Source organism: Epinephelus lanceolatus, chromosome 14 (assembly GCF_041903045.1).
Source record: "Epinephelus lanceolatus isolate andai-2023 chromosome 14, ASM4190304v1, whole genome shotgun sequence".
In the NCBI taxonomy this organism is placed as follows: Eukaryota; Metazoa; Chordata; class Actinopteri; order Perciformes; family Serranidae; genus Epinephelus; species Epinephelus lanceolatus.
Genome location: NC_135747.1, coordinates 26751860 through 26777621, shown reverse-complemented (window position 1 = coordinate 26777621; position 25762 = coordinate 26751860). Strand labels below are relative to the sequence as shown.

At 40.2% G+C, this 25762-nt stretch overlaps 1 protein-coding gene across 1 annotated transcript; it reads right to left on the bottom strand.

The window, feature by feature from the left end:
• Window positions 1-1553: 1553 nt before the first annotated feature.
• gja8b (gap junction protein alpha 8 paralog b) lies at window positions 1554-25260 on the bottom strand. Its single transcript, XM_033618301.2, is given in 8 exon segments — window positions 1554-4170; window positions 4328-4352; window positions 4445-4568; window positions 5118-5423; window positions 13608-13694; window positions 23021-23074; window positions 23077-23096; window positions 23612-25260. Coding segments are annotated over 8 exon segments (1956 nt in total). The 5' UTR covers window positions 24856-25260; the 3' UTR covers window positions 1554-4074.
• Window positions 25261-25762: the final 502 nt, after the last annotated feature.

The following is a 25762-nucleotide window of genomic DNA, read 5'->3' as shown; positions in this document are numbered from 1 at the left end:
CCCGTACCAGGGACTGAAAGCTCAGGTTGTCTTGGCCTCTGCTTCTTTGATATCAGCTGGCATTTTTTAATCATCTGTCTCTTGTGGGTACCTCAACTTTATGGATGTGCGGTAATAAATCACCTTTAACAAAAATTCACTAAGAATCTGAGCTCTATTGGTTATACTCTTGAGCTGTTGAACCTTTGCTGGCCCTTAGTTCTTTCATTCTCCTCATGATTGCCTTTTACTTGCATTTATTTCAAATGTTTATCGTGGTGAAAAAATCCCATTTCACAGATGATTATATCCTCTACCAGTGGGCCCATAATTTAAGACTCAACTAAAAGTCATGATGACAAACACAAAATTTCCAACCCCAGTCACTTTGAAGGGCGTTACACAGTGTAGGCTAAGGTTATATTTAGTCTATAATCTCAAAATCTGTGATGTATAATCAGATATGACTAACACAGCTACTTTTATGTTCCATTCACCCATGCAGTATCCTTTTATAGGGTGCTGCCAGAGTTTAACTGTAACTCCTCTGAGACACATCTCTACTGTGTAACACATTCCTTTACAACAGTTCAACTCTGCATTTATCAACACGTTTTATTTTTAACTGTATCACATGACTGTGTGATGTGAAAGGGGTCGCTCATAGAGGCAATCCTACAGAGAATTATCACCCTGCTTTAGTTCCCCTCAGCTATACAGAGCCTTTTAGCATCTTGTAACCAATTGCTCTTGCCCACAAATCTGCTCCGATTATCCACATTTAGAACCAAAGCAGGCATTTGTTTTTTAGCACATATAGAGATTGCTCAGCACCGATCACCAGACAGATAAAGGCCCAATTCCAAGACTTAACTTGCCCATCCCCCTGAGCCCTTACCCCTCTGTTGTGTGTGTTCACATGAAGAGAAAGGGTGTCCTAATTCGTGTAGGGCAAAGTGTTATGGCTACATGGGCCTCCAAATAAAGGCCTTTCAGAGGCACACTGCAGAAAGAAAATGCTGGTTGTATGTCTTGGTAGCTAGTTAGGTAATGTTACATTGTTATTGCTGATTTGTGCATGACAGTCCCTCATTTTGACATATTTCCATGTTGCATTTCCCTCTTTGATACGGCATACCTTAAATTTAACTTAAGTCAAGTAGTGAGGTTGCTGTTCTTTTTATATCAGTGCAAACTGGCACGGTAGAAGTAGGTAATGCTAACGTTAGCCTACAGAGCATTACTAGTGGCCTGGTAATGAAGAAGTATTTTTTTTCGATGACTTTTCGATTGATCGATAGCGTAAAACTTAAATTGTAATGAATCACAAATGTCCTGACAACAGCAAAAGCATGCCTATAGCCCACGCAAGAACTCACTACTGCCAGACAACATATTTGCAATGTCAACACTTGCTGCACCTGTTTACATAAAGGCCATTCAATTCATTCATTTTCATTCATTCATAACATACCTCTTGAGGAGTTGTCTCAATTCATTCGGGAGGTTTTCAACTACTACCTTTTCTAAGTCTGTTCAAAGGGGCAAAGTGGCAATCCAAATTGAGGGGTAGGGGGGAAAATATGAAATGAGACTGGGCAAAGTTAGCAACTTGCTGGTGAACACAGTGGAGCATTTAGCTGCTAGAGAATTAGATAATTTACTCAGGACGGGGAAAAATGGTTAGGTGTGTACAGCGTCACCGCTAAGGGCAGGTGCCACACACAATGTACGGAGGACACCAGTGCTGGAAAGGGCACCAAAATAGCCCAGTGTGATCATTATCAATCATAATTATACGTATTGCATTAACTCTCCCAGTAAAGGCCCTCTCAGACACAACAGGGTTTGAGCTGCGGTGCCGATGGTTTCAGTGCACACAATGCAGGCTCGCTAAGTGCTGCACTCGTGGTTACAGGTTAATGTTACAGTCATTAGTATCAGTTGCCTCTGCTGAGCAAAGTTTTTTGAAACTGTCTTTCGTATGACTAATGGGACAGTTGTGTTTTATTTATTTATATATTTATTTCAAGAATAATGGTATTGATATCATATCATAGAGCATATCATTATTTCATTTGTTTTAATGAAGATGATTGCATACACGTGTTTGTGTGTGTGTTTGCTTGTTCTGCGGTCCAGAACCGCGCCGGCGCGTCAAAATCACGTAACCGATTTGAGACGACGTAGCAGCAACACGCAGCCTCGCTGAGTCTCCGTTTCATTTTGTGTGGAAAGTGCAAACTTCAAACTTTGTACCACTTTTTAAATCGTCTTGATAGGCCATATAAAACCGGACTTATGATAAATAATAAACGCCATGATTTTCCTGAATATTTTTTTCACGTTTGATCCGCGTTTGATGCAGGAAGAAACGGTAAAAGCGGGCCGTTCGGCCCGATGAAAGTGCTGAAGGCAACAGCAAAAAAAACAAAAAAAAAAACGACACCCCCTTTCCTATTGGTTGAAAAATGCACCACGTCAACCAATCACAAAATTGTATGGCAACACACATCATTTGTTCCTGAGGAAGAGGGGGAAGTTGTGGGAGTGACGGCAGCGAGAGAGACCGCGATCGCGATCACAGATAGAGTTGGGATTTGTGTCGTTTAGCGTGTTTGGAGTGTATACTTAGTGTGTGGTGTAGTGTGTTTTGGAAGAGGAGAGAGGAAAATGAGCCTCCAACGACCGCATTGAGCGGTACTCGGAGGTCCGCACAGAGGAGCGGACGGTGTGGCAGGGCACGCCCACCAGGTCCGGATCTCCGTTTGCTCAGGCAGCAGAGCCACACAGTGTGTGTCACTCCTCCTGTTGTCCTACTGTTGTGTCCTCCTCCTGTAGTGTGTTGTGGTGGACAGGAACTGTTTTTCAGAGTGGCACAAATAATTTGTGTAAAATCACGTAGGAGAAAAGCAAGCACTCTCAAAATAAATCCCCTAGAAAGGTGCATGGCCAAAAACAGCGACAAACACAGACATTTTGACAGAAAGTCTTCTTCTATGAAAAAGACTTTCTGTCAAAATGTCTGTGTTTCTGGTACTGCCACCCAAGTTGGTTTATTAAATTTACCAAAAGGACATTTGTGAGTGCTGGCATTTTTCCCTTTGACAAATAATTTGTGTGACATCTGATTGTTTTGTAAATAGTTGTTCAAAAAACGCCTGAGGCATTGCTTGCATTTTAATGTAAATAGTTATATATAACGTTGTTGTTTGCTAAATTAGGACATATGTTTTTGAAGTTTACAATTTATATTTTTATTCTAAGTTACACAAATGGTTCGTTAGACATGTTTGTGGTTTTCACAGTAAAAAATCTAACTTTCTCCTACTCGGATTTTATGTTTTTTATGTGATTTTAGGTCCAGTGTGTTAATACAGTATGTCAAAATGAAAAAATAACTGTAAAGTCACACAGGTGAGGTTGTGCTGAAAAGAATGATACCAAACAAGGCAAGGTAAACAGTTTTTTTAAGGTGAAATTTAAAGGTAAAATGAAAACTAGTCAAAAACGGCCAATTACCCCCTAGACCCCTATACAGCCTGCTGTTTTTGAATAGTTCCAGTTTTTTATTTGTAACACTGATAATGAAAATATTTTTCTTCGGCTTGCTTTATACGAGGATTGCACCCCCAGTTTGGAAGAAAATCACACAGATATTTGGGATATAGTATTTTCTATTTATTTTATGAACTATATTCTGTTAAATATATGTTACTTAATATGCGGGGGCAAAACAATGGTGCTTAGGTCACCCAGATGGCCATCAGCAGCCCTGGATGTGTAAATAGGCGACCGTCTGTGAACACATTTACTCTAACAGCTGTACAAAATAGCCTAAGTCATGTGTTCACCCCCTTCTTCACAAACAGTACATTCATTAACAAAGCAGTTAATTATGTGTAAAAAAAAATATTTATATATGTGTATATATAAAAAGACTGAAGTAGTTATTCAGAGTGAAAGTTCTTTAGACAGAGGATGTGAAAAAAGAGGTTTTACTCGAGAAGAGATGGTTTTTCCTATGAAGTTAGTGGTTTCAAGCATTAGTCCACTTCCTGCGCTCTCTTTCCCATAATTGAACTGCCCTTCCTATCAGTGTGCCCTGGGCTTGTAATGGTTTGGCTGATTATAGCCACGTCGTTGATTAGTTTCCAGGCAGTTTTCATAAATATCTTCTTCTCTCTCCCGCTGTTGAGAAAAAAAGGAACAAAAATGAATTGAATGCAGCTCAATTATAACATATTGTCTTTACTTCACATGCTGTGAAGCTCAAGTCATTGTAAATCTTCAGACTGTTTAAAAGTTGTAACTTCTTAAATGACAAAATACTGATTTTTATATTTACCATTTCTGCACTGCGAGAACGACCCCTGCAAGAGAGTGACATTTTGTTTATATTCTAGCAATGTAATGCCATCAGCCATAATCTTTTTGAGCATAAAATTCATGTTACATAACTTACCCTGCACGTTTGCAGACTCTTCTCAGAATGGCGAAAGCAATTACAAAGATCAGGCAACACACACAAGGAACAGTGACCGCCACGACAATCAGTAGCTTGTTCAAATTTCCACTTTCTTCATGCTCTGGGGGGGGGGGGGGCGGGGGGGGGTTGGATATTAGTATTACACCCACTAGAAATGTAATATGCTGTTAAATTAAGATGAACTTCATGCTAAGAGCTATATTTGTGTGGGTAAGATCATTGTTTCATTAAGGAAGTTGAGGTGGTGTTTGCATGTCCTGTGGATTTTCACAATGCCCCATGCACCAACATTTTGTGCAGTGATGTAGACAATATCAAGGCTCTAAACTTGAGAAGCAATTTGTCAAACCAATATTATGTAGAAGAGAGACACTCCTGTAAGGTTTTGTGTCTCTCACTGAGAAGGTTCACTGTGAACTTGCACAGTTTGTAAACATGCACTCAGTGCCAGCCATCACCTACCTTTACTTTGGATTATGTGTGTGCCTAGTTCCTGCAGGTACCGTATTGCAACATCAGCAAAGTAATTATTGGCTCTGTTGTATGTAATAATCCCACATTCATCCTGTTCCTGTTTACTTCCTATTTCTTTGTTGTTGTCACAGGGATTACCTCATCTAAACCTGTAATTTAGGACTGACAAGCTCACCTTTAATTATCAGCTCCCATTTCTGTTCCCCAGATCCTTTATCTGTGTTGATCTCACAGGTGTAGTTTCCTGTATGAGACTTCTCGGCTCTCTCTATGACCAGTGCGTACATCTCGCTCCCCGACAGAGATATATTTATTTTCAGGCTGCGAGCTTTCTGACTCTCATCCAAGAGTCTCACTGGTTTGAAGGTTAACAGGCGAACGTTGTTCATTTTCCATGTCAGCTGAGTGAGCGTGTCGTTTGTCCTGTTCTTGCAGCGCAGGATCACTTTGCTGCCAACCACCGTAGAGATGCTGTTTCCTTCTGTGAGGGAAACATCAATTTTAGATGATTTCTCTACAACAATTATGTCACCAAAACACTACACTAGAGTTAAGCAAAAGTTTGTGTACCGTATATTTTGAGAAAGATATGTTTCCTTGCCGAAAGTTAGATGAGAAGATTGATACCACTCTCACAGTTGAACACTAAATATGAAGCTACTGACAAGTAAGTTTCCAGTTCTTAACAAGTCACGGTGTGCTATGAAGCAATGTTTGAGTCCAAGTCATAATGTGCTGTTCACCAAGTATAATGCCATATTAACAACAGAGTGTGGTCGGATGATTCAAACAAAGTGGATTTGGGGAATTAAGTGTTGACTTGCTGCAAATGAATACCATTAACGTTAATTGATTTAGGAAATTAAGGGAAATGACTTGATTCATGGCACACTTTTTAAATAACATACTTCAGTCGGGAACACTTAAGTCAAAGAACGCTTTATTCCATTTGCAGTATTATATTTGGCAGTATGGCTCTGTTCTGGGGTCTCTATGCCTTTCCTTGAGCCTAAGCAGAAAGCCTCTTCCACGTGCCTAAGCCTAAGGTGGAGAAAGCACACCTCTCTGCCCTTCCATGTGCAAACAAGGAAAGCCTGAGGAAGAGAAAGCAAACAGCCTTGCCCTTCCATGCGCCTACATAGAAAGCCCCCCCCCCCCGGGAACAGAACAAAGCAGCGTCGATGACAAATAGAAATGACATTGATAAGTCAGTCACAGCAAGAAAAGGAGGAGCTGGGGTGGAGGCTGCTTGCAGAGGAAGCAGCAACAGTAGGCAGGCCAGAGCAGTTTAAATAGGTTGCCCTGAATGAAATTTGTCAATTGATTGCATAGGAAGGAATCATGTGATCTATCAGCTGACTCCCTTTCATCAATCAGCTGCTCCATCAGTTGATTGGGCTGTTTGAGATCAGCTGATGTAGCTGGGATGTGAACTGAGCTTGACATCGTGTCCTGCCTGAACTTTTGCCTTTAAGTTTTTATTAATTAATTTTAAACAGACAAAAAAACAACAGAAACAACAAAACTGACACATTGTTCCAAGTGATGCAAACGAGATACACAGTAACCATGAATCAGTAAAAGAAAATTACCAAAAAATAAATAAAAACACAACAAACCCCCAATTTAAAAAAAAAAAAAAAAAAAAAAAAAGGCAGCAATAACGTATCAGTTTTACATCTCATGAATATCACAGAGCTTATACATATATATGTAGGGATGCATCGACCTGGGAGCTTCGGCCAGTCTATAAAATCAACACCGATACCGCCGCTATGGCCGACAGCAGATATGACAACATGATCTCTACAAAAACAAAGACATGTCTATACAATCAAATCAAATTTTGTGCTAAAAACCACTATATAGCCTAAATTTGAAAAAAATAATGTCCTTTTTCACCTCCAAAAAAATTTCAAAAAAATCCACAAATCATTGGATTACCATATTGTTTTCTCTCAACAAGTCACAGCCACCCCGAAGATCACAAGCAGCCAGCAATAATAGGCCACTTGTACATCCGAATGACAATGAGATGTCGATCTGACAGACATGTTGAGGAAAATAAATAAATAAAAATATTATTTTTTGACTAGTATCAGCCGATACCGACCTAGTTACCGATACATCGTGCATCCCAACACATATAAATACACATACCTATCTTGTCAACTAGGACCCTACACCATCCCTAATGCAAGCCAGAAAAGCCTGCCACATCTGGCTAATTTTGCTTGGGACGTTGTTTACCCTGGCAATCATATTCTCAAAAGCAGCTAGCAAATTCTGGCTTACATGGGCTCTTCCAGTTCCGTAAAATGATTCTGGCCACTACCATACAGCCTGTTAATATCAATCCAAGCTCTGCCTTAGTTAGGCTTGATGGTATGAGAGACTTGTCTCCTAACAGACATAGCTGTGGTGATTCTAGTAGAGGTAATTTAAGCCACTTTTCAAAATTTTTCAGTATCATTTTCCAGAAAGGAAGTACCCTTGGACAGTCCCATATAGCATGAAGAAATGTACCCTCTTCTTTATTACATTTCCAACACTTTTTGTCCTGGGTTAATCCCATTTTAAACAGTTTCAGGGGTGTGAAATAATATCTATGTACAATTTTATAGTGGATAAACTTAATCTCACATCCCTCGTAGCCCATCCCACATTTGAAATCACATCTTGCCATGTTTCCTCATTAATCTCTTTACCAAGGTCCTTTTGCCATATCAATCTCAGACTTTCACACATTCTTTTTTGTATATTTGACATTTTCTTATAAAATCCTGATGCAGAATGTAAAGTACAGTTGCAATCAAATTTATTCAACCCCCATTGCATATTAGGCTTATTGGCAAAATATACAATTTCTCAGCTGTTTGCAATAAACAAATTACACAAGAACTGTTTAAGTAGTTCAATGAAACTAATATTCCAAGGGTTTTGATCCAAATTCAACACAAAATGCTACTTTTAATGACCCCTTCATGACAAGCATCTTCAGTACTTAGTAGAGCACGCTTTTGCTGTTATGACCTGCTGCAAACGTGATGCATAGCCAGACCCCAGCTTCAGACAGCGTTCCTGAGGAATCTTAGCCCATTCCTCATGGGCAATGGCCTCCAGTTCTGTAATATATTCTTGGGTGTGCGTTTTGCAACCGCCTTCTTCAAATCCCACCAGAGATTTTCTATGGGGTTCAAGTCAGGCGACTGTGACGGCCACTCTAGAATCTTCCATTTCTTCTTCTGAAACCAAGCCTTGGTGGACTTTGAGGTATGCTTGGGATCATTATCCTGTTGGAAGGTCCAATGACGCCCAAGCTTCAGCTTCCTCACAGACAGCATGACGTTTTTACCTGAGATTTCCTGATACTTGACTGAATCCATCGTGCCCTCCACACGCTGCAGGTTTCCAGTGCCAGAGGCAGCAAAGCAGCCCCAGAGCATCACTGAGCCACCGCCATGCTTCACTGTAGGCAGGGTGTTCTTTTCAGCATATGCTTCATTCTTCTTCCTCCAGACATACCGCTGTTCCATAGGCCCGAAAAGTTCCAGTTTTGTTTCATCACTCCACAGAACAGAATTCCAAAACTTCTGTGGCTTATTTATATGGTTTTGAGCATATTGGAGCCGACTTTTCTTGTGCTTTTGGGTCAGTAGTGGTGTATGTCTTGGAGTCCGGGCATGGAGCCCTTTGGTGTTTAGTATGCGCCTTATTGTACAAGCTGAAACCTCAGTGCCTGCTGCCACCAAGTCTTACTGCAGGTGTTTTGCAGTCACTCGAGGGTTTTTGACCACTTGCCTCCTCAGGAATCTGGTGGCAGCCGCTGATAGTTTCCTCTTTCTGCCACATCCAGGTAGTGTAGCCACTGTTCCTTTAACTTTGAACTTGCGAACTATGCTTCCAACTGTATCTCTAGGAGCATTCAGAGCTTTTGCTATCTTTTTGTATCCTTTTCCTTGTTTGTGCAAGGCAATGATTTCTTCTCTGAACTTTTTGGACAATTCTTTTGACTTAGCCATATTTCTAACATGCAATCAAACGTCACTCTCAGCAAAACCCTAGCCAGTCTAGGTATTTATGTGTTCTGTCTCAAGCACACCTGAACTAATGAAGCCCTTGATTAGTTGCACCAGGTGTGCTTGAAACAGGGGGTTGAATAATTGTGATTAGTTGCATCAGGTGTGCTTGAGACAGGGGGTTGAATAATTTTGAGACTGCAGTAGTGATTAAAAGTAGCATTTTGTGTTGAATTTGGATAAAAAACATGGTAATATTAGTTTTATTAAACTATTTCAACTGTTCTTGTCTACTTTGTTTATCGCAAACAGCTGAAAAATTGTACATTTTGCCAATAAGCCTAATATGCAATGGGGGTTGAATAATTTTGATTGCAACTGTATGAGGTAAATTAAGAAATTTTTGGACCTCATTCTCCTCTTCCTCTACCCTTTCCAGCTTAAAAGTGGATTTCATACTACTCCTGAGCTGCAAATACTTCCAAAAATCCCCTTTTTTAGTTAAGTTAAATTGCTCTTTAAGGTCCTCAAATGATATAAATATACAGTCTTTATAAAGATCGCTGACATGTATCCCTTTTGTTATTCATATCCCAAAAAAACGCCTTTTTTCCTACACAGATTGAAGAATTATTCCATATAGAGAAATATCGCCCATTGAGAGTGCTGTAAAATTAGGCTCCTCTCTTTTGTCTGTGTTACTATCTTCTTCTGAGATAACATTCTTACAACCCCAAATGGAGCTGCTAATGCCTCCTCTATTTTTACCCACCCTGGGTTAGATCCATGATTTGCCCAATGCCTTGTTAAGTTATTCATTTCAAATGCAATGTTATACAACTCCATATTACGGAGGGCCAATCCACCACATTCTCTTGAGGCAAACAGTTTTTTCAGAGCTATTCTCGTTTTTTTTTCCATTCCACAAAAAGTCTGTAATCAGATGATTATATTGTTTGAAAATTCCATCAGAAATAATTACTGGTACCATCATAGAGATATAATTAAATTGTGGAGCTACGTTCATCTTAATGATATTAATTTCCCCCCATAATGTTAAATTTAATAGTTTCCATTTGTCCAGATTTGTTATAATTTTTTTAATTAAAGGAGACATGTTAATAGAAATAATATTTTCAATATCTGGACATAGCCTAATACCTAATATTTCATTCCAGTTGGGATCAATTTAAATCCAAATTTGGAAATAAGTGATTGGTTACACCCTTTTGATATTGGCATACCTTCAGATTTTTGCCAGTTTATTACATAGCCTGATATTTTTGAGAAGGATTCAACTATAGATAAAACATTGGGAATTGACATTATAGGGTCCTTGATCAGTAATAAAATATCATCTGCATACAGAAACATCTTGTGCTCCTCTTCGCCCTGCACAACCCCTTTAATATCCATTTCTGCCCTAATAGCAGCAGCTAGAGGTTCCAGGGGTGATATTATTCCATTTGTTATTACTGCATAAATCACATTCATCCAATTAATGAAACCCTCCCCACATCCGAATACCCTAAAAGTATGTCGCAAAAAGCCCAACTCCACCCTGTCGAACACCTTTTGCGCATCTAGCGAAAAGGCAGCTATTGGTATATTTTCGTCCTGATTGATCTGTATGAGATGTAACAGACATCTTATATTATCAGTGGATGACCTTCCTTTAATAAATCCTACTTGATCCGCATGTATTACGGATGGTAAAATATTTTCTACCCTCTTAGCGAGGACCTTTGTAAGAATTTTGCAGTCCACATTAATTAGACTGATGGGCCTAAAACTTCCTGGGTCCGTTAGGTCTTTATCTTTTTTAGCAATTAAAGAAATTAAAGCTTCATTAAATGTTTCTGGTAGCTTACCAAATAGGAATGATTCTTTAAACACTGTCACAAGGATAGGGGCTAGTTTGTCGACATACCTCTAATAGTAGTCTGAGGGAAAGCCGTCTAAACCAGGCAACTTTCCAGCCTTCATCGATAAAATAGCACTTTTTACCTCCTCTACTGTTATAGGGCTATCAAGATAATCTTTCTGATCCATTGATATTTGTGGCAAATCAATCTTTGAGAAGAATGCTTCATAATCACTCACCTTTGGATTAATTTCTGATTTGTAAAGCTGGTTATAAAAATTTGCAAATGTCTTATTAATCTCCTTAGTGTTTGTCAACAATTCCCCTTTATTATTTTTAACAGCGGCTATAGCATGACTAGACTCCTTTTGACACAGCTGTCTAGCCAATAATTTCCCAGATTTTTCGCCACTCTCATAAAAATTACTTTTTACACACATATTTGTTTAAATACTGTATCATTATATTTTCCAGATATTGTTTTCTCTAATTCTTTGAGCCAGTGTCCTGCCTGAACTAACACTACGCTTAATTTTTTAATCTGTGAGTCTGGGTGAAAGTTTCAAGTGTGGGACATCGGTAGCAGAGTCGATAGTGCCAGCACCCCATGTACAGAGACGGTGCCTCGCTGCAGTGGTTGCAGTTTCGATTCTGGCTTGCAACCATTTGCTGCATGTCATCCCCCACTCTCTCCCTCTCTCCCCATTTCATACTGTCCTGTCAATTAAAGGCAAAACACCCAAAAAATAATCTTTAAAAATAAAATAAAGTTACAAGTGTTTTCATGTCCAAAGACTCAAGTTCAAATGAAGTCACGAGTCATTGGTGTTAAAGTCCGAGTTGAGTTGTCTTTTTTTTTTTTTTTTCAAGTCTAAAGTAATTAAGTTGTCACTCAAGTCTGGCTCGAGTTCAAGTCATGTGACTCGAGTCCACACCTCAGGTAACTATCAATTGTAATTTGGGGGCCACCCCCCACCCCTGAGTATGCTCAAAATGCCAGGCAACCATGCACCACTGCCCAAAATAATCATAAGCAAATATAATCACTACCATAAATAAATAATAAACAAAGGTGTAGTACTACAGTGTGATTTGTCCAAGTGGTGTTGCTGCACCTCAGCAGGATGCGCTGCTGGAGCAGTCAGTACATTCTGGGCATATTCCACTTATTAGCTTTGCGTAAAGTTAATGTTTCCATCAGTCACTGATGGCAAAGTGATTATTGTTTCACTGTCCCAGCACTAACACTACAGTCAGGACGTGCATGAAAAGGTAACATTAATGACAGTATGTCATTTTGTGCTAGAACTGTGATTGCGTAAACATTATTTTTTTAACAAGCATCAGTAATTGCATGAAATGGAAACAAATTTTTTTGGTGAGGTCAGGCTGATTTCAAAGTGCCAATCAATCAACCATCACTAATTTTAGCTATCATAGCTAAGCTATCTACAGCTATTTAGCCACACATTTACCCAGCCAAGGGCGTAGGTTTAATTTTAACATTGGTGGTGACACATATTAAGGACATTTGAACGCCAAACACATAATTTCCTGCAATCTGATGAAGTTTTATGCACCAAATTATGGTGGAAAGGAATCTTTATGCAAATAAAATACAGAATTGAGGTGATAGGTGATGATTCAAAATACAAATACAGGCTGTACTCCTATATAATGCATTAAGGCTCTCAGGTATTCTGTATGGCTTTCAAATATTTATTCTCCTATAAATCAGCTTTACTCGTATATGTCATTCCTGCTGAGTCAGCACACATGCTGGCATAGTTTACTCTTCTTTTGGGGGAGAAGTGACCTCTTCAAATGCGCATGTGGCCCCTGTTCACACCAATGATAAATTCATTCATTTTAATGAATTAAAAAAGCCCTGGGCTTGAATAGCTCACATGTGATTTCCTCTCATGTTCACAACTTTCTACACGTTCAAACATGACACATATCTGTGTTCTCTTAGAAGTCATAAATTCATTATTTAATTAAAATCCAGCTGTAATGTTTAAAAAAAAATCTACCTGCCATATAGTCCACTGTACATGAGCTCATTGCTGATATTGATATGGTAGTATCACCTTCAGACTGACTGATGGACACAAAAACCTGTTTGGGACTCTCTCTGAATGACACAGAGTTTTAGTGGCTGTGCGCTGCTCATCACTGGAGGTGGAATACAGAAACTAACTAAAAACATTTTTGAGGGACCATTTCGTATTAAATCATTAAAAGCACTGTCCCTTACTGAATCAGTAGGAGACGCAGTTTTCCCCGTAATTTTGTGCACAGAAATGTTAGAATGAGGACAATGCAAAGGAGTGCGCTCACATATTGGTAGGGGCAATTCTGTCCTCCCACAGTAGTGGCAGGGACATATGAAAACCTACGTCCTTGCACCCAGTGACTAATAATGGCGCTCATGGGCGTATTCAGCCATCGCTAATATCTTTAGCCTTACCTTTAGACTTGGTCCCCCATGTGTTGGCTCCATGGCTAATGCCTTGGTTTAAAGGTAACAAAATCCACCTACAAGCACTTTTTAAGCCCATTAACTAACACCTCATATCTCGCTTCTTTAATCCGTACAGAAACCAAACTACAACATCATTTTGCGGTTCAAACACAGCCTCACATTTACAATAAAGATATGAAAGTGGTATCAATCTTCTCATCTAACTCTCGGCAAGACAACAACAAACATTCTCAAAATATCAGACTATTTCTATACTATACTACTTGCCAGAGTAAAGGTGTTGCAAATGACTTTTACCTGCTGCTGAGAAAATCCAAAACATGCAACATATCAGAGAAACGGTCTTGTTGATGGCCAGATATTTACAGAAATCCTCCATTACACCTTTAAACAGAAACAGTTTTGTTAAACCTCATGTTTATTTGGGTTTATAATGTGGTCAACTTCAAACATATGGTCTGAAAAAATCCCCTTTTCAAGAGTTTCCTGCCCAAAAAAAGCAGCAATAACAGTGAGTCACAGACTAATAAAATTAAAGTGTTTAGAAAGTCACATCTTTTCTAACCAGACCCAGTCTGATAAATATAGCAACTACACTTACCGGTAGTGAGTATCTGTATCTGCTGTTGTGTCTCGTTCTAAGTTCCTTGAATCTTAACTACAGCCGTAATTTAATATTACTAAGGTAACAAAAAAGAGGAAACTGTGTATTGTACTACGAAATACTGCGAATGACACAGTAGCCAGCATGTATGTGAGGTGAAGTTTAAACCTGGCCAGGCCTCCCACACACACAAGAAATGGTTTCCATACAGGAAGTGAATGTTGCGATGACTCTGGTGGTCTAGTGTTTGTGTCTTTGAGGTTGCAGAGTTTTTTGTGAGCCTTTTCTCAGACCTCTGTCAATGCAATAGTTTGCAGAAATTTGTATTTTACTGTTCTACCCACATGACATCCTGAGTGTGAGAGACCTTAGATCACATTGTATGCTTTACTTTTCTTTTTCATGTTTGAAAATGCACAAAAACAGTAATATTTAGAGAGCCTTTCAGAGCCAACTTGGAAATGAAAGTTAGCCTGCAAACTTTCATTTTCAGCTTTATCAATGCAGGTGAAGTGCCTCTTGATGCAATTGACAGACATTCATCCAATCAGAGCAAGGAAACATGTGACGCAGTGCTGTAAACAGACTACAGTGTGCAGAGATTAGCTGTCATTATATAGCATTAATATGTCTGTAAACAAGTGTTGAGCAGTGTTGAGTAGTACCTCAGCACAAAGCTCCACATTAGCTGCAACCATCTTGGTTTTGGTTTTGAAAATGTCTCAAGAGCATTTCCTTTTACTACGCTAGGTTTATGGTCACTGTAGTGTCACCAAGTGTGCATGAGCCACAATGACAAAAGGCTCTATCACATACTTTGCATTAGGCAAAATGACCTGAGCCACATCGGCTCGGAATTTGTTTGAACAGGAGGGGGACTGAATCCATTTGCCTGAGCAAATATGGTAAATGGACTTGCATTTGTATAGCTTTCTAGACTTCTGACCACTCAAAACGCTCATACACTACTTGCCACGCATCCATACCTACCATCCTACCATACAAGGCGTGTTCTAACAACTGCTCAGTTGACATTTGCACGCAATCACATATCGATGGCACAGACACCACAGCAATTTGCGTCTCAGTCTCTTGCATGAGGAAACTTAAACATGCAGACAGAGGAGCCGGGAATCGATCTGCTGATCTTCTGATTAGTGGCCAACCCTCTCTACTTCCTGCATGAAAACATGAGCTGGCAGATTCATCTGGTTCCCAGGCTATTTGATACTAAGAGAGTATGAAATGGACCTTGCATCCTGATTTTGGCAGACACTGTACACCCTGAAAATGTAAATTGAGCCTTTTGCTTTTGAATTTGAGATATCGTCATGTCAGCTCATATAATATGAAAATGACAGCAAAGGGCAGTTTGCATTTTCAGTTTAGACAATGGCAGCTTTCTCTCAAGCTTCTTTTGCAGTCAACCATCAACAGTTGAGGACAGGATAAAGCGGCTGAAAAACACCAACAAGATGTCACCATTTCACTGTTTGGTCTTCAGATCAAGGTTGTCTGGAGTCTGAGCTTGTGTATGTCATAACAGGTGTGGCCAACTCATCCAGACAGAACACAGACAGCTGTTCTCATCTTAAGAGCCACATAACAAACATGAATGACACACCCAAATCCATCACACGCTATGGCAGCACATAACTGCCATGAGTGGTTTTCGTAATGTGCAATTACTAAGCCCAGTGGGCAAGACTTGTTTCCCCATATTCATTTAAAGTCTGCCTTGTGTCTTGTGGAGACTCAAAGCATTGCTTTTACGTGAGTCGCTGATGATAGGATGCTGTCTCATTGAGGACTATCTTAATATCTTCCGCTGTCACTGTTACTCAAAATTTCAAAGTCCTTAGTCAGAGCACATTTCACTCAGGGCTGGGTATAAATGGATATCATGTAATCGTGACTAGTAAAGTTAACAAGTAACTATAATCAGCCCAGATTATTGAAAAAGTGGCATTAGATCATAGTTACATTGTCAAGGATTACTTAAAGCTACAAAACTTTTTTTCATGCTATCAACTCGTCAACTTAGGAAAAGCGTGCCTGACATATAGGGTTTCTGTACAAGCGCTCCACCCTGTGGTGGACCTGGTGGTGTTGATGGAAGGTTCAAGCAGGAGCAGTCGTTCCAGAACAGTATTCCTTTCCTAGCAATTTTGCCATCACTTCAGCTAATAAAATGTGGATGTTGGAGAATACACAGTACACCTGTAGCTTGTACCAGTTCTGTTTTTGTAAGGGGAATTTGATTTGACAAACTGAAGCAGTTAATTTGCATTGAAAATGTTTTTAAATGATTAAAGAGAAAAAAATAATGTGAATTTGTGGAACTCACATTTTTGTGGCTTCATCATTTTTTAGTATAAATTGCCATATTTTTAATCTTTGATTTTTAAGTCATTAAAAATAAATCCAAAAGTATTTCTATTACTTTTTTTTTGGTTATGTCACTAATTACAAAAAAATGCCATGTAACGTGTTCACTAACTGACTACATTTCAAAGTTATCTTACCCAGCCCTGCATGTCTGAGAAACTGCTTCATTTGCCACTAGCGGGGTTTTTACACAATCCCACTCAGCAGTAAAATGATCGGTGTGGAATCTTATCTCCATCAGTGTCACATCCTGTGCTGCAGTCGCTTTTAGCACATCAGCTTTTTGCCCATCTGCATCCGACACGTGACATGTACTGTTTTGACAATATAAATATTTTTGTTCTTCTTCCTTTAGCTGCGGAATGTGTTTGTCTAAATGTTTAGGAGTTCATCCAAAAGTGCCCCGGGGGTCACGGAGCTGCAAGTACTTTTCTTCGAAGAACAGCTTCACTGCATTTAAAGCTCTGTGATCAGATTTCTAGACAAACAATGTTGAGTTTGTAATTTCCACCAGGGATGGGAGAGGCATGTCTGTCACTTTTTAAAACCATATTCAGCTGTAGAGAGAAGATGGGAGTTAAGAATTAAATATGAAAAGCTCATCTGATGTTAATCACTACATTGCGCTCACAGACCTGATCTTTAAAAAGTCATTTTAAAGATAAAAGCATTATATTATGAAGTGTTAGGTCTCTGTCTAAACATGCTCTTAAGTACAATTAGTGCATTAACAATAATGATTCCTGTAAGACATGTTAATGCCCTTGATTACTGGCATGTGTCTGGATGAATAGTTTCTGTCTCCACAGGGTCTAAATTTAGCTTTTCAGATACCAGCTACTCTTTGCCTAAAACTCTTGAGACCCTTTGTTAGGCCTCTCACGTACCTGACCATACATGGTGCAAAGTGCTGCGAGTTTTGGCTGTTTCTGTTAACTTACAAGGTGTCAGCATGTGATTGTTTGGTCCTCTGTGAAGTTCCAGAGAGAGATTATCTGAAATAAAACTCTAACTGGATGTTATTGTTGTCATGGCATTAAAGGTAAAACAGTGAATAAACATTACAGCTGTGTGAGGGTGTCTACTTGTTTGGGAGTTCTTCCGCTGCATAGTGGCCAAAAATCAATGAATGCAGCTTTTTAAATGCAGAATAAGTGAAGGAAGGATAGGCAGAGCTTGGACAGTAACCATGCGACACCACAAGAGGGCATACAAAGACCAATATGAAAAGTTGGGGTCTATAAATGTTTATAAATGTTGGAAAAAATCTCCAAATGACCAGATGTAAAGTGATACCAAACTGATCCATCCACTCAATGTTAAAGTAAAGCTCAGGTCTGACTCTGCCCCCGTGACCTGAACTTTTTAATCTTGTTCAAACCTGCTTTTTATAGAAGAGAGACGCACTGGGTCTAGGGATAAAACTGCCTTTTACAATATTGCCCCCTAGTGGTAATTTAATCATAAACCTCTCAGCCTTTTATTAGTCATCAATAATCAGTCATATACTGTTTGAATAAGCCCTGTTTTTCCTAGTAAACCACTACACACTAAATGTGTTTAAGACTTAAAGAGCACTTGGAGCGTCAGTCCTCTGTACTTATATCAATTTCCTCCCACAGTACAAAGATATGCAGATTAGGTTAAATGTAAATTTGCAGCATTCAAATGAAATAGCTTGTCTGTCATGTTCTCATTTTTTTCTGAGACTACTACCTTTTTAATTCTCTTCAAGCTTCTGTAAAGCCTACTTCCAACATAAATTAACTTTCGTCTGTGTCTTAAACATGTTCAATCCTTGAATTTGAGGGAATGGGGCCTGGAAAGCCCTTGAAAAATCATTGAAATTGATGTTTAAGAAGGTGAGAGAACCCTGTTAATATTGGTGTGGTGTGTCTCAGTGGGACTTAGCTTTAGTATTTCCTTTTCTTACTTTCTGCTTTTACTCCTGTACATTTAAAAGTGAAAAACCGTGTGCTTTCACTTCACTAAATTTATCTCTGGGCTTGGAAGTTTCTTATTTTGCAGATTGAAATTAATCAAAATGTAATCAACACATAAATTATGGTGTATCATAATAGATGAACATAAGACACAATTCACCCAAATGTATGAAAAGTAGTTAAAATGAGCTCCACCTTTACCCACTAAGACATTAAAGTGATGTACCCATTAATACATTATTTATTTTATAATCCTGTAAGATGGCAATTAGTTTGAAGAAAGGTATTTGTCCATCCAACTGTCTAATATGCAAATAGAAACTGCTTCAACCATTTCATAGGTGTGCACAAGTGTGGGGGAATTAGTCAGATGCGGGTGTGTTTCTCAATAATTGACAACAACCTGTGCACCATATGTCACATATGGCACAAACAAAAGAACAAGGGAACAAGGAAAAAATTGGAAAAACCCAGAAACATCAGGCTCTTTTCACAATAAAGTCTTTATTGTGCAGTCTTTTCTATTTACAACAAAATGTCCCTCCTATGAATGAACACATTGGCCTTGCAGCATTCATAAATCACTCAAAATGTTCAACACTGTATACTCTTATGCTGTGCATTAAAAATTGGTCTTTGGTTTGGATCCCCAAATCCATTATAGCATGCCATGCCATGATATCTCATGGTTAATCTTTTGGGAGATAGTTTGCAGAATAAATCTCAAGTATATTCCTCTTCTGCTAAGTACTTCTTCAGTGTTACCACTTCTCTCTGGCAGAGTAACTTTTTCAATGCCCTGAAACCTAAATGATGAGATATGTTTGAAGTCGTTGGAAATGGTTTAAATGGTCAGAGCAGTTTCTGTTTAAGCTCAATGTTTGAAATAATGGTGCTGAATACACATAATGAAGGTCCTGGAGGACCGAAACACTAGTGTTACTGATAAATTATGAAGCCGAGCAAGAGCAGTGTGCAGGATTTTCTGCTCAAAGACTAAAATAATCCTGTAAGATAACATACATTAATCTTTAATTGGTCAGTGTGGTATGACCTTAACTTTTGCTACTTTGAAGCTCCAGGTGGTAACTTTTCTGAAAATGACTGTGTCATATTTGCTGAAACTATCACTATTTTCCAAAAGACATACATGAGATGGATAGCCTGTAAAAAAAAAACAAAAAAAAACATGTCCCTGCTATAATCAGACTGTGGTACACCAAAAACAACCAATCAGAGCCAAGGAGTCTCTAACACAGCTGTCAGTCATCTCAATCACAGCACATGAGCTATGGTCAGACTTTCAAAAAGGGCAATGTAGTAACAGAATCTTGATTCACATTTGATTAGCACTGCCTAGTTTGACAGTTTAACCCCCAGTTCACAAGCAGTGATTGACGGTGATTGACAGCTGCATTAGAGACTCCTCTGCTCTGACTGGTTGCTTTTGTTCACATGCAGTAAGGCCATTAGAAGCGCAGCTATTACATGGCAATAGAGTAGGCAGAGGAGTTTGATTTTTTCCCCACAGATTATCTGTCTTATAAAGTGCTGTGTATATATAGTGACAGTGTATGCAAATATGAAATATTGTTTGTTTTTTTAAATAAAAGTTACCAACTATAGCTTGAAGCACATTTTGATGCTAATATTTTTGTACTTTTACTTTAGTAAATATTTAATGCAGGACTTTTCCTTGTAACAGAGTATTTCTGCTCTCTGGTGGAAGTAAGTAACATAGCATGAAATTGAAAAAACTCAAGTAAAATCCAGTTGCACTGATTGGGATTGATACATGATGTTGTGTGTATCTGTAAACAACAACAACAAAAAAGTCTATTACATCAGACACAACAGATGTACAAAAATGCACATGTCCAAATAAATGTTTTCTTCCTGTTACTCTAAGATAAGTCCAGCCACTGTGCAAGACCCCTTTAACAATGTTATTATTTTAATGTTTAATATGAAACATATGTCTGTCAGACATCTCAACATACAGTATAGCATTGTGTGTGTGTGTGTGTGTACTTGTACATGCAACACAGTGAGGACCATAACCCATATTTTAGCAACAGAGTAAGGACGTGTGCAAAGTGAGGACATTTTGGCTGGTCCTCACTTTGTCAAAGGCCTGTTTGAGGGTTGAGACTTGGTTTTAAGGTTTAGGTTAGAATGAGGTTAGGGTTAGGGTTAGGCATTTAGTTGTGATAGTTGAGGTTAGGGTAAGGGGCTAGAGAATGCATTATGTCAATGAGGGTCTTCACAAAGATAAAGGTGTGTGTGTGTGTGTGTGTGTGTGTGTGTGTGTGTGTGTGTGTGTGTGTGTGTGTATATGTGTGTGTGTGCGCGCGCGTGCGTGCATGCAGAGAAACATGGACACAACACTTCTTGACCACGTGTGACTTTTTATTGCGTTGGTTCACATTCCAAAAGAAGATACTGCCACACATCTATCAGCAAAGAAGACTACAAGTTAGTAAAAAGGATTTTTTTTTGTTCTTTCCAAAGATTAATCATGTCTTCTTACAAACATACAGGCAATGCAACAGTCTTAAAATACAAAAAATCATACATTACCAGTCATATCGATGTACACAAGGAGGACAAGCGTCATGCTTTAATTGTAATACTTTTAAATGCTTGAATTTGGTCACAATTTGGTGATTCACTGAAGGCTCTTTTTGATTCAGATTCCACAGCATTGGATTATGGGAGGCTCAGGGATGGCTGGGGGTCACAAAGGGGTCACAGCTGCCTTCTCTCTGAGTTTCTCTAGAGCCGTTTGATCATACCCCCAAAACCAACACTGTGAGGAGTTTGTCTGTGTGCCCAAAGGCACATGTATCAGCAAAAGCCTGCACTGTGTGAGTGTCTTCATGTCCCCAAACATGTGACTTAATGCCCTAATATCTTTATTAAATTATCTTGTTGAATCTTTAAATACTTATTTACCATCTGTGCTGCATAATAGAGACATGTTTTATGTGTTTGTGTGGGTGGGTGGGTTCATGTGTGTGTGTGTGTGTGTGTGTGTGTGTGCTGAGGGGTCGCATACAAAAACTCAGATTTTTTTAAAAAAAAAGCAAATAAAACATCAAATTCGCATAGGTCCCAGAGCAATATAAGCACTTGCTACAATCTTACAACATTTGAGAATTTACATTTACAGATAAGGCACAGGAAATCTTACAGTGGCAGCTGTTTGAAGAAACAAAGCCAGAGAATGTGAGGGGAAGATTTGTGATAAACTTAAGGCATATTTTAAGGCTTAATGTGCTTTGTTTTGTAGTATTCGCCAATGATTTGCAAAGAAATTAATCTTTACTCAGATATATGAATAGTGCAGCATGGCCCAGAGGAACATTTTGCTGCTCACACTAGTATTTTCTCTTGTCAGAAATAAATCAGCTCCTTAATTGGAGATGACTAAATTCTAATTTGTTTTTCCCAACCTCAGGAGAAACGAGCAAGAGAATAAATCTGCATGAGTTCTTTAGTTGTGCTGGTGGGCTTCTCAGAGGTTTTCCAACTCTGAGAACAGATAAAATACACAGAGTTGAGACTTGAATTTGATCACCGAGACAAATGTCTGAAATTGGGTGGGCTCATTTATAAGCCAATCAAGTTTTCTTTTAGATCTTCGTGATTATTTCAGACAAGTAAAGACTACTGCAGTGCGAGAGGGAAAAGAGAATTTTAAGATCGTAAACTGGGATTGGGCTGAAATGAGAGAAGGGCTATTCCTCTGGAGCCGAATGTAAGAAGTTTGAAAAATGGTCCAGATCTCATGTTGAAGTCACATTGAGCTCTGTTGTGTCTAGGAGAAATAGGCTGGACAAAGAGATTATCGTATTTTGAATTTTCCTTTCCTCTTCTTAGGGGAGTTTTCTCAGGTTTATGAGATTAAATCAATATTGTAATCCTATTTATAAATTGGGTGATTCCAGACATTGAAATACAGCTGCTCTGCACATTATGTACATTATCAGACAAGAGATGGGGCATTATGTACAGCGGGAGTTGCCCCTAGTTGTTTGTTTCTCTTTGTATTTGAAAGCATGTCACGAGTATTGTTATTTTCTTACAGTGTAAGGACCTGCCGTGGTCACATAAAATCAAGTAGAAAGACTTTTTCACAGCCAGGTCAAAGATGCTTGTTTTCATTGATGAGCGTGGTTTCTTTTATTGTCTCGCCTCCAACAATACTTTGTGCTGATGGTGCATGATCTTTATCGCCCGGACGCCTGTTTGTACAGCACGAAAAGAGAGGATTTGGCCTGAGGTCGCTACTATAGTTCATTCTCTGATAGGGCAAAATGAGCCCTGCTCTCTGCCACGGACAACTTATATCACAGCACACATTAAAGGCTACAAAACATGGGCAAATCTAAAATGAAGAGATGCAGAATCACATTGAAAAAAGACATTCAACATGTGGTCTTTTTTTGTGGTTTGTTTTTTTCCTCACTAACTCAGCTCTGGCTGTGCTACCTGGTATATAAACATGAAAAGGAGAGAAATGCTCTGAAATTGATGCACATCTCTCTTCACTTGAAAGAATCCTGTGTAAATGGATGCATAGATGAGGTGTTATGAGGGTTAAAGGCCTTGCACAGAGTCTAAACCTCTGAATGTGCAAAAAAAGGAAAAAAAAGCAGGTATGCTCTTCCTCAACCTGAAAATGGACTTTTCTTCCTCCTCTCAAAGAGCTGTATACCTGTAAATGTACCGGCACTTAGTCGTGTGATGTGTGTATGCGAGAGCCCTCTCACCTGCGCCGTGTGCAGCAGCCACATGCTGCATTTGCAGTATGTCGCTGTCTGAATGGGAATGAAAGTCAGTGCCTAACTACAGCGAAATTACTGATTTGCAGACACACAAGTATATTATAACTCTCTTTCCCCTATCTACTTAAACCCCATGTAAAAATGTCTAATCCTCCATTGTAAATGATTAAAACTCTTTCAATAGAAAAAGATGTTTCTAAAAATTGAACATGGATTTTCATCAAGTAAAAACATTTCCCCCCTGCATGTGTCCTTTCCACATTTTTTAAATATAAGAACACGCTTAATAAAAAACCTACTTCTCCTCTCTTTAACCTCTACTTTTTTATATTTCATTTTTAATCACAAACACGCAGATTTTTTTTGTAGAATTGTTGCCCGCGTCTTAAAGGTATTAATCTATCCCTGTTGATTTTGTTTTCCATCCACTGGTTGTTTTAACCTGCCTGTTCAAGAGTGTGCGTTGTCTTGAGTTAGGTGTGTGTGTGCTCTCTCTCTTACGTTGAACATTTGGTGTGTGCAGGTGTATATGTGCTTCTCTCTCTCTCACAGGTTCATACGGTGAGATCGTCTGACCTGGCCCTGCTGCTGGCTTTGCTCAGTCGGCTCAGCGGTCTGGTGTCTTCTATCGTATCCGTGGCCTCCATCCCTGCCTCCGCTGGAGTTTCCCCCTCCCCGTTCACCGCCTCCTCTACCTCCACATCCTCCTCCACAACCTCCTCCACTCTCTCTGCTTCCACCTCTGCCGGCTGCACCTCCTCAGCCGCCTCCTCGTGTAATGTCACCCCCGCTGTCTCAGTGGTCTGGGCGTAGGAGGGCAGAGTCTCGTCATACACTTTAGAGATGTCCTCCATGGGCAGCACCTCCTCCGCCTTCTCCTCCAGCCCCGGGAAGGGTGGGGCCCCTCTGCCAGCCTCCATGCCCACCTCAGCCAGTGGGTAGAGGTGAGTTACGGGAGCTTTCTCCTCCTCAAGCAGCCTGTAACCTTTCGCTCTCTGCAGGGAGGGCACAGCCAAGGGGGGCAGGCTCTTCCCTTGTGGCGGCAGGGGGGCCGAGCCCTCGCCTTGGGCTGGGGCCGGGGCCGGCTTGCGGAAGACAAAGCGAATCTTCTTCAAGCCCAGGTGACTGATCTCCACAAAGTTGAGGAAGAGTGAGACACAGGCCACAGCCAACATGAAGATGATGAAGACGGTCTTCTCCGTGGGGCGAGACACAAAGCAGTCCACCGTGTTGGGGCAGGGCCAGCGGCTGCATTTGTACAGCGGCAGGATGCGGAAGCCATACAGGAAATACTGGCCCACCACGAAGCCCACCTCAAACAGTGTCTTGAAGATGATGTGGCAGATGTAGGTCCTCAGCAGGGTGCCCTCCAGCCTGAACTTCTTGCTTCCCTTTGTGCTGGTCTCCTTAGTGGTGCGGACACTTCCCTGGTCTGGTGCCAGAGGGAGACGCTCCTCGCTCAGCTCCTGCTGCCGGCTAAGTTCTGCCTCCTCGCGCTCCTTGCGCTTCTCCTCCATGTGGACATGGTGCACAGCATGACCCACGTACACCAGAGACGGCGTGGACACAAAGATGATCTGCAGCACCCACAGGCGGATGTGGGAGATGGGGAAGGCCTCGTCGTAGCACACATTCTCACATCCGGGCTGCTGCGTGTTGCAGACATAGTCAGACTGCTCATCGCCCCACACAAACTCCGCCGCCGTGCCCAGGATGAGGATGCGGAAGATGAAGAGCACTGTGAGCCACACCCGGCCGATCACCGTAGAGTGCTCGTTAACTTCCTCTAAAATATTACCCAGAAAGCTCCAGTCACCCATGATCGGTCCGTAGCACTGCAGAATGAAGGGTGGGGTAAGAAGGGACACAGAGGGTGCAGACAGATGGGGAGGGTGGGGTAGGCAGGACAGACAGGGGGAGGGGAATAGAGCATTAGAAAGCTACGAAAACTTGTCAAAAATAATCTAAGCTATAATTTCAATCACCACGTGTGATTCTTGTGAAAACCTGAAGAGTTTGAAACTTCTAAAGAGTCTCATTCGAGCATTTTATTTCCATCACTATTAGTTTAAAAACAATCAATATAATGAGTTATATATCAAATTTAAAGTTTTAGCAAGGCCGTTTAGAAGACATTTTTGCTCTCAATGTAAACACTTTTAACTATGTCGAACATTAACAGTAGTACAGACCAAAAAAATCCCTTGCTCTAGCTCTGTAAAAAATTCCACACAGTAACTCCCAAAGAAAAACCAATAAAGATGAATTAGTAATAAATAGTCCTTTCTTCTGTAAGGTATGATATAGGTTAAATGTAATCAAATGGGCAACTTGCCACAGCTGCGGCTCCGGCGAAGTTGAGTCCTGTCCCGTTCTCTTGGCACCCGGCAGGGAAAAGTGAACTTTTTTCTGCCCTCTTTCCCACCTAAAGCCCCGTCCTTGTCGCCCCACTGAGCAGATGTGAATGAATCGGCTCTGATGGTTGGTTTTTAGTTTGCTGCAATATTTAAGCTTGGAGCCAGACGGCCTTTATTTGCCGGGCGACGTGTGGTGACGCAGGAGACAATAGGATCAACAGAGCCAGAGCGGGGATGTATGGGAGCAGGCCTCAGGCTCCCACACCAACATGGACACTGTACGGCCGGGGCACCGGGTCCACGGCAGAGTCCACAGCAGAGCTGCCCATCTCCATGCGTGCAATTTCCTCACACATATGTATGTAGAAGC